The 15,752-nt window shown below is 36.8% G+C and overlaps 1 protein-coding gene across 2 annotated transcripts in view; it reads right to left on the bottom strand.

The window, feature by feature from the left end:
• TTC39C (tetratricopeptide repeat domain 39C) overlaps positions 1-15,752 on the bottom strand; it is a 55,275-nt gene that overhangs the window by 13,582 nt on the left and 25,941 nt on the right. For both annotated transcript variants that reach the window (XM_071418364.1, XM_071418359.1), the window contains exons 2-6: positions 11,747-11,795; positions 10,130-10,258; positions 9,058-9,172; positions 5,239-5,593; positions 3,702-3,870 (exon numbers count right to left, since the gene is read on the bottom strand). In XM_071418364.1, coding sequence (XP_071274465.1) covers positions 3,702-3,870; positions 5,239-5,593; positions 9,058-9,172; positions 10,130-10,258; positions 11,747-11,795 — 817 coding nt within the window. The remainder of the gene's footprint in view (positions 1-3,701; positions 3,871-5,238; positions 5,594-9,057; positions 9,173-10,129; positions 10,259-11,746; positions 11,796-15,752) is intronic.

Here is a 15,752-nt window from a genome sequence, read left to right as displayed (position 1 = left end):
CTGCAGTATTTGGTACTTTTTCCTTCAGACTATTTACCTGCACCTACCCCAATGGAAAATGTGAATCAAGCCTCAGAACCTGAGGGGTTTTTTTGCAGTTTTGCAGCCAGAGATTTCCTGTTGTTTATATATTACATATATTTTGAGGCTGGAATATGTGCCACATAATCACAAATCAAGCACAGAAATGTCCATAAAAGCAGCCTTAGTAAATTATGCCAAACTCAGTAAAAATACTATTTTTAATACACAGTCTCTTAACCTACTCTTTGGAAAGAAAAAAGACATTTGATCAACCTAGGAATGCAACCTTTATGTTTCTGGTGCACTTTCATTCCAGTCTTTCCAGGATCTTCCTTTCCTTTCCCTTAACTTGCCCAATTCAAAAGTCTCCAAATGCTTTCAGACTTTTCTCTTGAAAATGTGAATCTGGGAAAAAAAAGCTGATAGATAATCTGCTCCACATTTATCACACCTGTAAGGCTACTTCTTCAAAAACTGAAGTCCGCAAAGGGTTTTACTGACTAATATCCATGCCTGCTTTTTGGGGCACAAAGCATTATTCAGTCCCATGCTGTTCATTTGTCTTTTATAGACAGGAAGGTTTCACAGAGACAGTGCTTTCTCCTTGACTGCCTTCCTTGGCAATTTTCTCCCTTGTCAGATTTGTGTCTCACTGTCCAGTCCTGAATTACTGCTCCTGCTTTTTGAACAGTTTCCCTGTCTCCAAGGGTCCATGGGCTGAACTGTGCTCCTTACTGCTTTTTTCCATAGAAAAGAAAAGACACACACATACAGTATGAAGGCTTCCTAATGGAAGCTGAATATACCATCAGCTGAAGGCTACAAAAAATGTATGCAGGATCACAAGAAAAACATTTGATGGACTGAGCACTAGCAGGCCCTAAATATAAACCCTACAACCACAAATGAAACACACAAGGTCTTCTGAGTAACATCAGAAGGGGCCTTTTATTCATCTGTACTATAATACTGTGTCACAGAACTGTTAAAAGATGTAAAAGAAGGACTCTATATATAAGCTTCAGCTAAAGGTATACTTTTAAGTGCATATAGGTTAAAATACAATTCTGGTAAGCCACTTGGAATAATATCCCATGCCCACTGGAAAGAATTTAAACCTAACTGCACTAACAGTTTCAAGGAAGGCCAAACAATTTCCTAGGCTTTGCAGGAGCTCTCCTCACCCACCTTAGAAAGGAGGAGGAAATTACAACTCAGCATATTAGCCTGTAATGTCAGTTTCTGTGCACTTCTGGTTCAGAATCACAGAATTGTTTAGGTTTAAAGAGACCTCCAAGATCAGCCCAACCTTTGACCAATCGCCACCTTGTCAAGTAAACCACAGCACTAAGAATCACATCCAGTCATTTCTTGAATACCTTCGGACAGTGATCCCACCACCTCTCTGCACAGTTTGTTCCAATGCTAAACAACCCCTTCTGTGAATAAATTACTCCTGATCTCCCACTTGAACCTCTCCTAGCTCACTTGAGGCCATGCCCCTTCATCCTATTGCTCACTGCCTGGGAAAAGGGATCAATCCCCAGCTGGCTACACCCTCCTTTCAGGCAGCGGTAGAGAGTGATAAGGTCACCCCTGAGCCTCCCCTACTCCAGACTAAACAATCCCAGCTCCCTCAGCTGCTCCCCCCAAAGACTTGCTCCAGACCCTTCACTACTTGTGCTGCCCTTCTTTGGACACACCAACAACCTCAATATCTGCCTTGAATTGAGGGGCCCAGGACTGGACAGTACTTGAGGTGAGGCCTCATCAGTACCCCCAAACAGAGGACACAGTTACTGACCCTGCTGAACACACTAATATGCTGTGGATGCTTGTAAGACCAGGTTCACGACACATATAAGCACAAATGTGTTGTGCAGAAACCCAGTGCAGCTCCCCATACCATTGCCACCAGTCACATTCCTTCCTTCACTATTATACCAACAGCATTTAAGCAAATTAAGCTGGAAAAGTCCTACTAAAATCCAGAAGAGCCCAAGACACTTAAACTGCAACATTCGGACGCAGCAAAACCTCTGTGACTGAGCACCACTTGGACCAAAGAAATGATGGGGGAAGGGGGAAGAGGCTGCTGAATGGAAAAGCACTCATGAAAACACACACATGAATAGCAAAGGGACATTTTAATTCCTGTCAGCAACGAAAAAGCTTTCTGCTGACTAAGGGCATGGCTACATAGCATAATGCACAGCATTCTGCCTGCCTGAGTTAACTAACTTATTTAACATGGCCACGCTGTCTCCTTTCACTTGGGGATAAACTTCACCATCCCCATACAGTATCTAGAGTGTATTATACAGTGCATTAATGCAGTGCAGTATCATAGACTGCATTAAATAATGCAGTAAGATTACATTTTAACAACTCTCATTTGAAATATTACAGTTCTCCAGAAAGGGACTGACCACACAAAACTGACACTTATCCCAAATACATCCTCTTTCTTTACACATACACTCAATTTATTAACAACTTATGTTTAGACTTTTGCTGTAATTTGCCCTGAAAGTCAGAAGAATCATCTGAATTTTATTCCTCATTACATTAAAATGCAAAGTTATAACCTGCATTCATTGTGTAGTTATCCCCAAAAAATTTGATTTTTATCATAAGAATGGAATAGGCATATAAATGAATAAAACCCACTAAGGTCTCTCAGGCAACAGCAATACTTTCCCAAGAGCGACAACTTGCCTGTGAGAATATAATTCCCAAAATGCACCACTGCTTTCAAAAAGACAGAAAAAAAAAAAAAGAAAAACAACATTCAAATCCCATGTAGGAATATGCCTGCAAATCTGAAAGGGCACTGAAGCCTGTTCCTCTGCTCTGTTACTACCTCTCTGGAAATACTGAGCTACATCTGAAAGACTTAGCTGCAAATCTAGAAAAGAATGAACACCAATATCAACATCTCAATTAGCTCTTGTAATTATAATGTTGACATGAAGGGTTTGAACATTCTGGGCTTCTGCTTTTGTGTTAGGTTTTCTGGTTCATGTAATTGCTCAGAAAATATTCTGGTCTGATAAAAGCAGCGGCTAGGAGTTGAGTAGTACCTCAAACAGATTCTTAGAGAATAATTCAGCCAAAATCCACAAGGCTGCTGCAGTGTTTGAATAATGCTTTGCAATAGCATTCACAAACACATTTTCAGTGAATACATTTCTGCTCAGGTCAAAGTTCACCCTTAGTAACAGAAAACATCCTGGTGTGACCTCTGAAAAGCAAAGTAGTTATTTAAGGGAAACTACTGCAGAGAATTAGCTGTATACGAACAATGCATAAAACAGAGAGGAAGATAAATACTATGTACTCAGCAGATAATACTCAATTTTAGCTTGACAAGCAAAACTGAAATAGCTCAAGAAATCTGAGTGGCCAAATGCACTTCCTTTAGCACAGAGTTGCAGAAGTATCAAGTAGCTGAAAAATAATTTCAAAATGTCCTTAATTCAGATAGATGCAGTGGGAGAGCAAGGTCTGCATGTGAACTTGAAACTAGGAAGAACTTAATCCAATCTTTCTTATCTTCCCATGTACCTGCATCTTTAGTCACAATCTGCTGAAGCTTGCACAGTTCATTCACATCAGAAAAACGTAAGGAACAATCAGGAGGAAAAATCAGTCTAAAGGATGAAAATGTGCAATACCTCTAATCGCTGTATCCTTCCCTTGAAGAACATGAACAGAGAAGAATTTGGATATGCAGATTCTTTTTTGGCAAGAATTTCTTTTGCCTCCTTCAATCCTGCCTTGTTATCGCTGCCATCAAGGGCAAAAAAGGGACGAACAACTGTGTGGTACCACAACAGAGCTAATCTAAAAGAAATGTAAGAGTAAAAAGGATTACAGCTTGTAAACAGAAATTTAAGGATAACATTCTACACAGACAAACTTTTAAATTATTCTGGAAGACAAAGATAGATATGAATCTTGTATTATAAAATCTGGCTTTATACTTTAAACACAATACTACTGCCATACATCAATGTACTCCTAAACTGCACCTGAACATACAATTCAGAGCACATTACACAAAGGCAAAGAAACAATTGAGCTCATAGGATGAAAGCAGTTGAGCCTTTAGATCTCAGTAGATTTTAGAAAAGAAAAACCCACATTAATACTTTGAAAACTAACTCTTTACTAGAGAGGGAAACAAAAAAGCCAAACAAAAAAATCCCAAAGCAAACAACCCCAAAACCAAACAACCAAAAAAGCCCTGACAAAAATCAACAAAAAACCCTGAACACACATCAGCAGATACTCCTGAAATCAATGTGAAAAAGAAATACATCCTGTGTTCAGAAGGGTAGATATTTACATGACCTACATCACTCCTGGAAACAAAGGCAGAGCACAAAGATTTCTGACTATCTGAAGGAGGAAACATTCCCCAAATATATCATTTTTCTCCTCCAGAAAGGAGAAAGATCAACAGGAATATTTAATCCTAAGCTTTCTGAAACAAACAGAATCCCAATTTTTCTCCTGAAGCAGAAGAGACTTCAGCTCTACTGTCATGTTTCAAAACTGACACCTGATGGTACCTGCAGTAGTCCAGTAATAAAAGCATTAATTTTTAGATAATGGAATAACATAGCCATTTATGAGGGCAGTTTAAATTAGGTCTGGCCAATCCTTCAGCTCTTGAAAAGACATGAGCATAGTATGAAGTCTTGGGAAAAAGAATACACAAAAAACACTCCCTTAAAAATACTATAATGAACATCTCATTTTACTGAAACAAAAAAAAATTAAAACAACTGAAGATGTTTTGTGTTAGTATTAAGAAAAAATGGCTAAATGAGACCAGCAACTCATACTAAGTAGTATGCTCTCCACAGCAGAGAATGTAACTGAGGTAAATTCACAGAGCCTTCAGGAGGAGCTTTTGTTTACTCTGTTGGCATTTAAATTACAGGACATTAGAACTGCAGGTACTGAAGAATACGGCAAAATACTGACCCAAACCCCAAATACATGTAAATAATTAACAGCAGAGATCTCATACATTAGTGAGTGATGAATTTACTAAACCATGGTATGTTAAACAACAAACTACCAGTTTATTTTACCTGCTGTTGTTTCCTTTAAAGCAACATGACTTTTTGGTTTTGACTTTTTCCCAGTTACTTACTTTTAGTACTAAGTTATCTACCAAAGCATTTCAATATAGCTACTCACGTAGCTAAAGGGGCCTTCATGTCCTTACTTTCACTTGCATACATCAGTGAGGAAAGCCCCTGTAGGCGGTCTCCAGGAAAACCCAGCAGGTTGATGATTTTGAGCAGGTTTGGGGGCACCATGGATATGCAAAGATGAAAAAGTCCATATCCAAAGCTAACAGCACCTTTCAGTCTGTTTAGCGAATCCTCCGTTACACCTTCTGCAGCAATATGATTATCATTTGCAGCATCAGAAGTCAAGGATTCCTGAGTTGTTTTCTTCTGATATATTTCCTGAAGTGTATTAATGTCCGTATAGCACTTATTGTAAATTTTCCAGGCTTTTCGGAGTATCCACCCACCTTTTATGTATGCTAAAAAAAAAAAAAAAAAAAACCAAGGAAGAAAGAAAGAAAGAAATACTTCAAGGACATATTTCAGAAACAGAACATCCTAAGAAATAAATTCTATTTTCCAAGCCCCAGACGCTCTCTCTATTTGCAACAACTTAGTGTATAAAGGATTTTGTAATAGCTACTGCTCCCTCAGAGAGGTCTTGCACAGTGGGCACTATGAAGTTCAGTGTGTACAACCACAGACTTTACAGCAGCACACAACACAGAGGCAGCTCCGGTCAGCGACATGGCAATGCAGCTGTCAGAGAGAAAGAAAGCAATCAAAGAACTTCATGCTGGATTTTGCTCCACTGCGGGGTGCAGATGAAACAGCTGCCTAGCAAACAGAGAGAAGCACAACTCAGAAGAGATTACACCACCTCTCTTAAGCCCAAATTATGTTAAAACGCAGTTGATGGGAAAATACAAAGAAAAGCCTTTTCCTTTGGGTTAGACAGTAAGATTTTCAATATTGTCTCTTCCGTGCCCTTTGCATGAACACAGTGCCCTACAATTAACGAAAAGAAAACCCACACAAAAATTACATGGTTTTAAAGTATAGTTCAGTTGCCTAACTTCCTCAATTTCAAAAGCAATGTGGATATCTGAATTTCCCTAGAAATCTGGTCTTGAGCATTCTTGTTTGAGAATGACAGCATTCTCAGCCTGTGATCTTTACAGCAGGGCCTGACATCAAAAGAGGAAGATTGCTTTACTCAGCAATCATCTTTGTTATAAGCACACCCTCTAATAATGCTAAGTGTTAAACATGAAACGAATGGGGAATATCCTTGCACACATCAGCTGTAAAAACAGACACCAGCATTTTGGCTGTGACAGGGCCCTGAGAGTGAGGAACTGCAGTGACAAAGACTAACTAAAAATATAACAAAAACATGTTTTAAGCAGCAGTGTTCTAAACAAATATAGCCAGATTTGCAAAGATCAGTGTTATAACTAATGCCAGAATTAGACCATAACAGGTGGGGTGTGTCAAAGTAAAGCAAGATGCTATTAATACCAAACAACCCTATAAAAGCCTTTGATGCCTTTGACAAAACTCCTCCCAAATCACTAAAAAAGCCCAACATTTCTAGAGAAAGTAACATCACAGACTAGACTGCCTCTTTTTGGATTCTTGCTATACAAAGAGGGCATGAAGTTAGTTTGATAGTCTTAAAAAACTGTACTGAAAAAGACTGTAAAATTTGAATTCTCAGTTATGACAGAAGGGTTCTGTCAACATGAACTTGGAAGTATTTAAAAAAACAATGAATCCTCTCTCTTGAGATGAGTATTAAAGCATTAGAATAAAAAATGAACCCCCCAATCTTGATTCAGTTGCATTACAAGACAAACATGACTCCAATTTTAAGCAATTAGGTCACTTTTTGGCTGCACAGAGTACCTTAAAAGTTATGTGGTTCACCACAAGATGAATGCTCACACAACTATGCACAGCAGAGTAGCACACAGGTAATAAGAAAAACCCCATATTTTACCTATCCTACATATAATGATTCTGCCCAGAGCTAACCACTGTATTCCAATGCAAGCATAAAATGGAAAAGATGTGGTATGGTGGAAAAAAAAGTACAGTTTTACACTTTGCTTCCATTAGTGTGCTGTCATTAACAGTTCCCTAACACAGCATAACCATAATTTATATGATATTGATATACCAATATAAAATAATCTAACAAATTAAAACAAGGAATTTCTGACTTTTTAGATATAAAAGTTAAACCCAGCCAAATCACTGAGTTGATTTCCCAACCTGAAAGTAGTCAGACCCATGACAGCCATGGTAAATACTAAGAGAAGGTAGTTCAGTATTGCCAGGAGAAGCTAATGTCATTTGGTCTGCCAACAACTTTATGATGAAACTATTTCTAATACATCCACGAGGGTGGAAAAGAAAATATAAAATGTGTGAAGCATGTGAGAAACCAACTTGCGTGGCATCATATGCTACTTGTCAAACTGTTCCAGGAAGAAAAACACAAGGAATTTTTCTCTCATCCACTGATCAGAAATATTTATCTCCTGGGGTTTTTCCATGAAATTACATTAATTTCAATAATCTGGTTGCTATTTCTGTGCAGAAATATGATAAAAACAAAAAATGTATATACATTAACAGAAAGATAATATACTTTAAAACCCAAAATAATGGATACAATAGCTCAGCAATATCAGTAACCAGCAGTCACTGAGGTAGCATTTAGCTGCTTGGAATTTTAACTAAAGACTACAGGTGTATTTTTTGCTCAGTAGAATAACCCAAATATACAGCATGTTCTGCAATTCTCTACTACCCACTTCAGTTCTCTGAGCTGCAGACAAGAGAGAAAGGGAACAGACACCACCTTCAGTTACAGCATCCAACCCAGTTATGCAGCTGCAGAATACATACTGAAACAAGGGAAAAAAGCTTCAAGAGCTAGGGAAAAAATAACCACCACAAACAAAAACCCAGAACTGCATCAAAAATAGCAAGAAAACTCTTCTGCAGCACAACACAAAGTAGACAGAAATATCTCCTGAATTTCTGCTGACAAGAACCAAACATATTCTTGATGCCATAGCTTGGAATAAAACAAGTCTGCACATCACAGAATGCATTATATCCTTGACTGAAAATTTAAAGTGTTATTTTAAATAATCTGAATGTTATTTCGCCATTTCCTTGCAGCTGATCAGCAGAGTTTGGTCTGTCTGCCATCTCTTGGTCTTCATTGATTTGGTAGAAACCTGAGATATGTTTCCACTTACTATATGACCTTGACCAAAGTTCCTATAAACTTACAGATAGAAGCATGTTTTAAGATTGTGCAAGAGATGCAGGAATGTAAGAAAACATCAGAAACAGTTCTGCAGTTGAAAGGAAGGGCTTGTATCCAACACGACAGGACTACCCTCTTTGGCATGCAAGGATGCACTCTGGTGACCAGAGAGTAAGAACTGATTCAGCAGTTCCACGTTCAGCACATTCATTTAAAATTGCTTTCATTGGCACTTTGTCACCTCCCTGAATTGTCATGAACAGAATACATATGGAACATCAGGATTTTCCCAGTGGCCTGGATTTAATAGCCTCTTTTATCTTGCAGGCCACAAAGCACACAGATGTACCCATCTCCATCCCAACTTCTCCAACACCTCTATGATAACAAGTACACTTGTCTAAGGAGAACCAAATGAATATATTTATTGGTATGAAAAAAGAAAAAAAGCCCTAATTTGCAGCAATCCATCTCATTTTTCACCACTACCTACACAAAGGTGGAATACCTCTGTAAGTGTACCAGTCTTGGAATGTTTCAAATGGAACTGTGCTTACAAAACAATTATTTTTACTGAAAGCCATATGGTTATTTTATGATCAAGTTTTATAAAAAAGACATGCTAAAATATATCTAAATATGAAAGCCACAGCACACCTGATAACTCTTGTTTTACAAACGAGAGCACAGCCAAGTAGACTTGACAATCTGCTACAATTATTTGTCTTTGTAGACGATCTATCATGGATAGAGTAGATTTTCGTCCATCAACCTGTTTGGAATATACAAACACAAAGCACAGTAAAATATTAATGAAGATAATACACAATACTTGTTTAAATCTGAGAAATTAAAAAAATCCAAAATTAACTGCAAGTGGTAGTATTGCTACTAAAATAACTCAGCATTTTGAAGTTCAAAACTACACTAAAATTTCTCAGACAGATTATCAAGCAAAATCCTACTCAACAGAGAAATTTTACACATACACTACCACTTATTTTCCCCAAGGTTCTACAAATTGGCATAACAGATTTAAATTTTATTTAATTATTACTAAATGCATAAGACATGCAATTAAGAGATATTAGACAGGAAGAGCACAGAAAAGGGTGTATGACAAGTGGCAGGCAGACAAGAGGAGAGAGTTAAGTATGACAGGTTAACCACTTTTCACCTAGCAAACTAAACACTGAAGAGAAATGGCTTCTTTTTCTGCTGTGTCACACTTGGCAGCCTGCTCACTGGATGCTTCTATACAGCTACTTTAACTTGTTCTGAATCTCCATGCTTTATTCTTCCTTTATTATTTAGAATGAAAAATCTAAAAAAGGAAGGAAAATTCCCTAGGAATATGCCTGGCTCACAGCAATCTGCAGCCTCAACATCACAACTTTTGAACATTACGAGAGCATGGATGAATTAAAGTTAGCCTAAATTAGACAGACTACCAGCTTCCTGAAATAATTTTAGTAGGTTACAAATTTGCATGAGCAGGAAACAATTACTAGCATCAGCAAAACCTGACACTTTAGAAGACACTTCACTCACCTGAGACTGAGTATTTTAGAACAAATAGGAAATACAAGTAAAATATTTGACTGAATTTCCAAATTTATTAATAATCTCAATGGCTCTTCACATAACAAAAATCATCTTTTCAATATACAAATAGGACAGAAAGGAAGTTTCCAGAAAAAAATATTTAATACACAAATTATGTTCTTACATTCTTTTTAATTTTATTCTTGATTGTTTCTATAACTCCAGCTTCTTCACTTTCACAAAGTTTCTCTGTAGCCTTTAAGTCATCACATGCCAGTTGCATTTTCTCCTCTTCAAATGTCATCATGGCATTCTATTAAAAAACAAGCACATTTGAATAATAAAAACCACAAATACTTTTATTTCTACAAAAGCTGTAGGATAGTAAAAATTTTCATAAAAACCGGACAATAAAACTTTTTAGCCTGAAGTAGTAATATACATACATCAGTGCAAACACTTCTTAGCACATAAACATCACACTAGAAAGTTCAGATCTTTACCAAGATTTCAAGACAATGAACTCAGAACAAACTAAGGGAAAACCTTCTTCTTAGACCTTTATATACAGTCAAACTGAATGCACCATCAGATTACTTTAAGCAGAAGAAAAACTCCTATACATTCATTTTTAATTTTTGTAATGTAAGGCATGGTTTGCATCTCTGCAAGTATCTGTTTTTATTCATTCACATAAAAAACAGGCCTTCAAAGTCAGTAACAACAAGCAGCTATTAAATTCTTCAAAATAATAGCCACAGTCCCTCCACAGGCAAGAAGAAAAAGAAACCACATCTGACTCCAACTACTGCTGAACCAACTGAAAAAAATTTCAGGACAAGTAACGTCTTTTCTTGGAGCTTATTAAACAAAAGCTCTGAATGACACAGGCACACCAAGTGCTATTGCTATATTTAGAACAGCAGCTAAGCAAGATACTTTCAAGATCCTCTGATGCTGCACTGGTTCAGCACATCAATTCAGATAAGCAAGCCTGAGAGATTCTCTCTTTCCCCTCTCCTCCACACCGACTTAAAAGGAAGCATATGCCCCAGGAGGTTTCCTAACCAGTGTATTTTTCCATATTGCATACTAGAGAGAATTCATATTTATTTCATTCACACATCATGTATTTCTGGCATATTATAGTAAATTCTGTAAATTTTTCAAAATAGTATTACCATAGATAATTTCTGGTGAGATCTAAGATGAAGCAGCAAAGTCAGAATAAAGACAGTCTAAAAAACAAGATCCAAACACTTTCTAATACACCTGCTCAGTTTTTATACATGGCATTATAATTCCTTGTAAGTTATATAAAAAAAAGCATTTAACAAACCTAATTTGTTCACTATGACTTTTTAGTAAATCTATCTTCTCAGTTCTCATCTATCCAAAATGGAAGCAACGTGAATGGATTGAATTACAATTTTCACTCAGAAGTACAGATGGAGAAATCTTCAATAGCAAAAGTTACCAGAAAAACAGGCATTCATGAGTTTTATTTTAATCAAATAAATAAATAACTCCACTGCTCACTTAAGAGAACTTTTTATTATGGCTCTGTTAATGGAACACATAAATATTTAATACATTTAAGCTGAATAGCAGAACCTTTACTTTCTATTTAAACCACATGGGTAAACAAGCTTTACATAGCATAATGCCTCATTCTCCAGCTATGTTTAACCTATAAATTTGGAAAAAAATAGTCTCAGAAAAAGAAAAAAATTAGAGCATTATGAACACATGTACGCACATACAGCCATGAGATGTATATTCTCTGCTCTCATCTACTCACCAAAAAACTGACAAAACTGGCTCCAAAACTCATTAATGGGCTATGGTTTCTGTAAACAAAACAAAAAATAGTTACTATATTTGTACATATTTCCTGTAATAAAGACCCATATTGAATTCCTTAGGTTTAGCTTGCACGTTTGTAAGTAAGTCTTGATGGGTATTTTGTATCAAGTTACAAAGATATCTGCAAAACATAATGGAAACAGAAAACCAAAAGCTTCATATATCTTACTATACTGAATATATCTTACAAAAACAACTTTTCGGTATTACAATGCAGCATATTTAAATTACATATTTTAAGAGAAACCACTGCCATCAAAATACATTCAGTTCAGGTCAAAAGAAAAAGCTACAAAACATTAAAAATCTGCCAATTCTACTCTCTTCTTGTAATTCACCACTACGATTTTGTCCTAGAAAACCAATGGTAACTGGTTCTATTAAGAGAGTCCCATTTCCAACTGTTTCTATGAATTTAAGTCAACCTATCCACTAAAAAAATGTGTCTACTACATAATGAAGTTGTTGTAATACAAGGTTCTTAAAAGGCTTATAGTTTTGTAGCTGTTTTGTTTCAAGCTCAGAATCCATATCTTTCTACCCTGTGTGGATCAGCTTTAAGATGTTTCAACCTATACTGTTCACAGGGCTTTTCCCAAGGGTGAAATCACAGCTAGATCAAAAAATTCAGGCAACCAAAACCATGGTGATACATCAGACACATTTCATGAGGCTACAGTAATGCCACACAGAAGGCACTTAAAAAAAAAAAAAATTAAAACATCAGGACCTCAGTGGTACACCAGTGATTCACATTGTTCAGTGGTGGGCTGCCAGGCTATATAAAAACAGACTTCCAGGATCTAAGAAGTATAATTTGGGCTAAAGAAACATATACTGCTACAGTAAAGCACCCAATTTGTGTTCAACTTTATTCTACAAGCATTATATTAAAGCAGAGTTTTAAAATAGCAGAGATATTTGAAAAACACAGAGAAATAATTGCATTGCTAAAACACAAATTTCCAGTAGCGAACCTGTATTATACAATACAAGAGTAGTTTGGCTGTTTGGTGTTTTGTTTTTTTAAAAGAAGCAATGTTTCCCCCACACACACCTTTTCTCACTTTTGATTTAGCATAAATATCTAAAAGCAAGACCATGAACAAGAATAATGAGAAAGAAAAACAGGGAAGACAAGCAAAGCATGTTGTAACAGGAAAAACCTTCCCTTTTTATACACACTGCTCAATTCTGTATATACACCTAAATGTAAGACCAATACAACTTGTCACATTTTCCCATTCTTTTTTCCAAAGGAAAAATAGGTTGAGTACTTCCCCCTTTGATAGAAGGCAACAAAGAACAGCTGCCAGCAAATGTCTCTGCTTCTCAGTACCTGGACTGTGCTCTCCCAGCAGCTGTGTTCCACAGAGCAGCAGCAATCAGCCACACAAACTGCACTTGCTGCAGCTGGCACTTCCAGCAAGAACCCCTGCTCCAGAGGGCACATGGCTCCCTCATAATCCCCTTCTCAACCCATGAGGTATGTGGGACCATCCAGCAGCCAGTCCTACCACCATACTCCCAGCACAACCTTCACCACACATTCCAAGGTCACACCCGCATTATCAACACCCAACTGATCTAAAACTGCAGAACAGATCAGCACAACACCACACAGATTGTTTTTATGTCTGTAAGTACAAAGCTGCTTTTACATCACATTTCAAAGCAGCTCAGAAATAAAGCAAATGTTTCGTTTTTGTGTTTCCTCAGACCCACTTACACAGAACACAAGCAGTTCTGGGGGGTTAAAAAACATTAATGTTAAAAACTGAGACAGTTAACTATAGTTGAGAGCCAGCTGTTCTTTAAAGAGTGCAAAATATACTGAAGCAATGAAAATTTGCCCAAGTATTCCAATGTATATTTGTCTGAGTACAGCTGAGTTTCTTCCCCAAGTACATACTTACCTTTTTCATCTGACCTTTCAAAACTGCTTCCACACTTGCACTCTTGACACTCACTGCTACTTCTGTTCCCAATTCATCCCCCATGATCAAAGATGAAACAACAAAAAAATCAAGAGCCACTTTATTATTCCATTCTGAAATTATCAGTAGCTATAATACATGAGGTAAATGTCACACATCAGTTCTTTTTAACTTTCACTTACACAATCTATAAAAAGCATTGCCATTACAGCACATATGGGCTGCAGCACAAAAGGACCCTGAAGCAAGGAAACATGATGCATAATATTATCCTGTGTCTGGAGATGGTTCTGTTGAGACCATTAAGTTTGGCAATCAAAATATCAAAACTTCACTGTAGGAGTCCCCCACACAGAGTTGGTGTCATCACTAAGGAAAATCAGGAACACTACTAGCACATTCCTACATAGTCACTGGGTAGAAACTGTAACTGCAGCTTTATGGAAGATCATTTAGTAAGGTAATTTCAGTGCTTAAAATACAATTTTAAATAATAGCCATGTTATGTGCTCAGTCTTTGTAAGTATTATGTTGACTGATAAACTCTTCAACAGGTTAAGGTCATCTTTTCGTTGACAGCTAGGAAAAGTTTCAAATGGCACAGTACTGTCCCAGTAAAAACTGAGGTGTGACTAATGATGACAGTAGGTTTCTGGGAAAAACACAATCCCACAGAAAGCTCAAGCTCCTTGTAAGTGACCTTCAGCTTCAGACATGAAGCTTCATCCTATTTGACAGACAACTCCAAAGTTGTTAAGAAACAAAAAAATGAGGCAGCACTTGAGAAGATATTAACAGCAAACCAAGGGCTGCATCAATGCTCACAGGAGCTATGGAACCGAATACAAATTAACACTGGGACACTGCACTACCCAAGTTGTCCTCATGACTTTGAAAGCAAAAGCCTCCTTTAAGTAAAGAAAAATCTCAAGACTTTTAATTTGCTCAAAGATGAAAGGAAAAAAAAAATCAGTCTCCAGACATATTTTGTAAAACACCGTTTGCACTTCACCTGGGAAACTAGGACTCAGAAGATAACTTTTTTTAAGAAAATATGGTATTAACACCATTACTGCAAGATACCACAGTAAAAGGTCCAATAAAGTTGGCATGTGTAACTAAACTTAAATCAAAAACTTAAGAGCACTGAAGTAGAACTTTCTTCCAGACATATAAACTAGCATTACACAAGACATGGCTTCTCCCAAAAAACCGTGACTGATTTGCCTCATTTCATAGCATATATTTAAGGTATTAACTCACTTTCAGAAGAAAGGTGTCCACTATGCCCCATTTGCACACATGATGATAACATTCAGGGGTTTTAAGCTTTGGTTTAATAATGCTGACATAATACAGCCCAGTTTCATGATTAAAAAATACATCTGAACTGAAGCACATAAAAACAAACCAAAAAAAATCAATTACTTCTCAATATTTTCTTTTTTTTTCCCTACAGCTATTTCCAAGACAGTATTTCACTTCTTCACATCAGCTTCTAAAGCTACTACAGTCTAGCTCAGGTTTAAATTTAGAGCAATGTAATTAATTTGCCAACACTTCCTCACTGTTTTTCTAGTCATAGCTACTTTAACCACAGTCCATCAAGAATTCCAGCCATCATGCTGAGAGTGATGCTCAGGTTGAAACAAAACTAATTAATTCTGTCCACAAAGTAAAAGAATAAAGCAAAATGGCATAATTCATCTAAGTTCACAGATAAATATAGAAGCAGGAACTGAATATTTTAAAACAAGGCATAAAATATGTAAATAGAAAGGTAAGGAATTTACTGCAACAACATACAAATCCTTTGGTCATTATTCCATCACAGATTATTTTAAAATGTGTTCTAGAAATTGTTTGTGAGACTACAAAGATGACAGAGACATGTATGTACACCTCTCATCCAATACTGGTAAATGAAATACCCATGGTAATAAAAGTGTTATGGAAGCATTACAGTATTTTATCACATTGAGAACTACAAATATCAGATCTAGG

The sequence above is a fragment of the Agelaius tricolor genome, unplaced genomic scaffold (assembly GCF_023055355.1).
Source record: "Agelaius tricolor isolate 1412-34295 unplaced genomic scaffold, bAgeTri1.0.p SCAF_2, whole genome shotgun sequence".
Lineage (NCBI taxonomy): Eukaryota > Metazoa > Chordata > Aves > Passeriformes > Icteridae > Agelaius > Agelaius tricolor.
The sequence above is the reverse complement of the archived record's forward strand: the minus strand, read 5'-3'. Positions and strand labels throughout refer to the sequence as shown.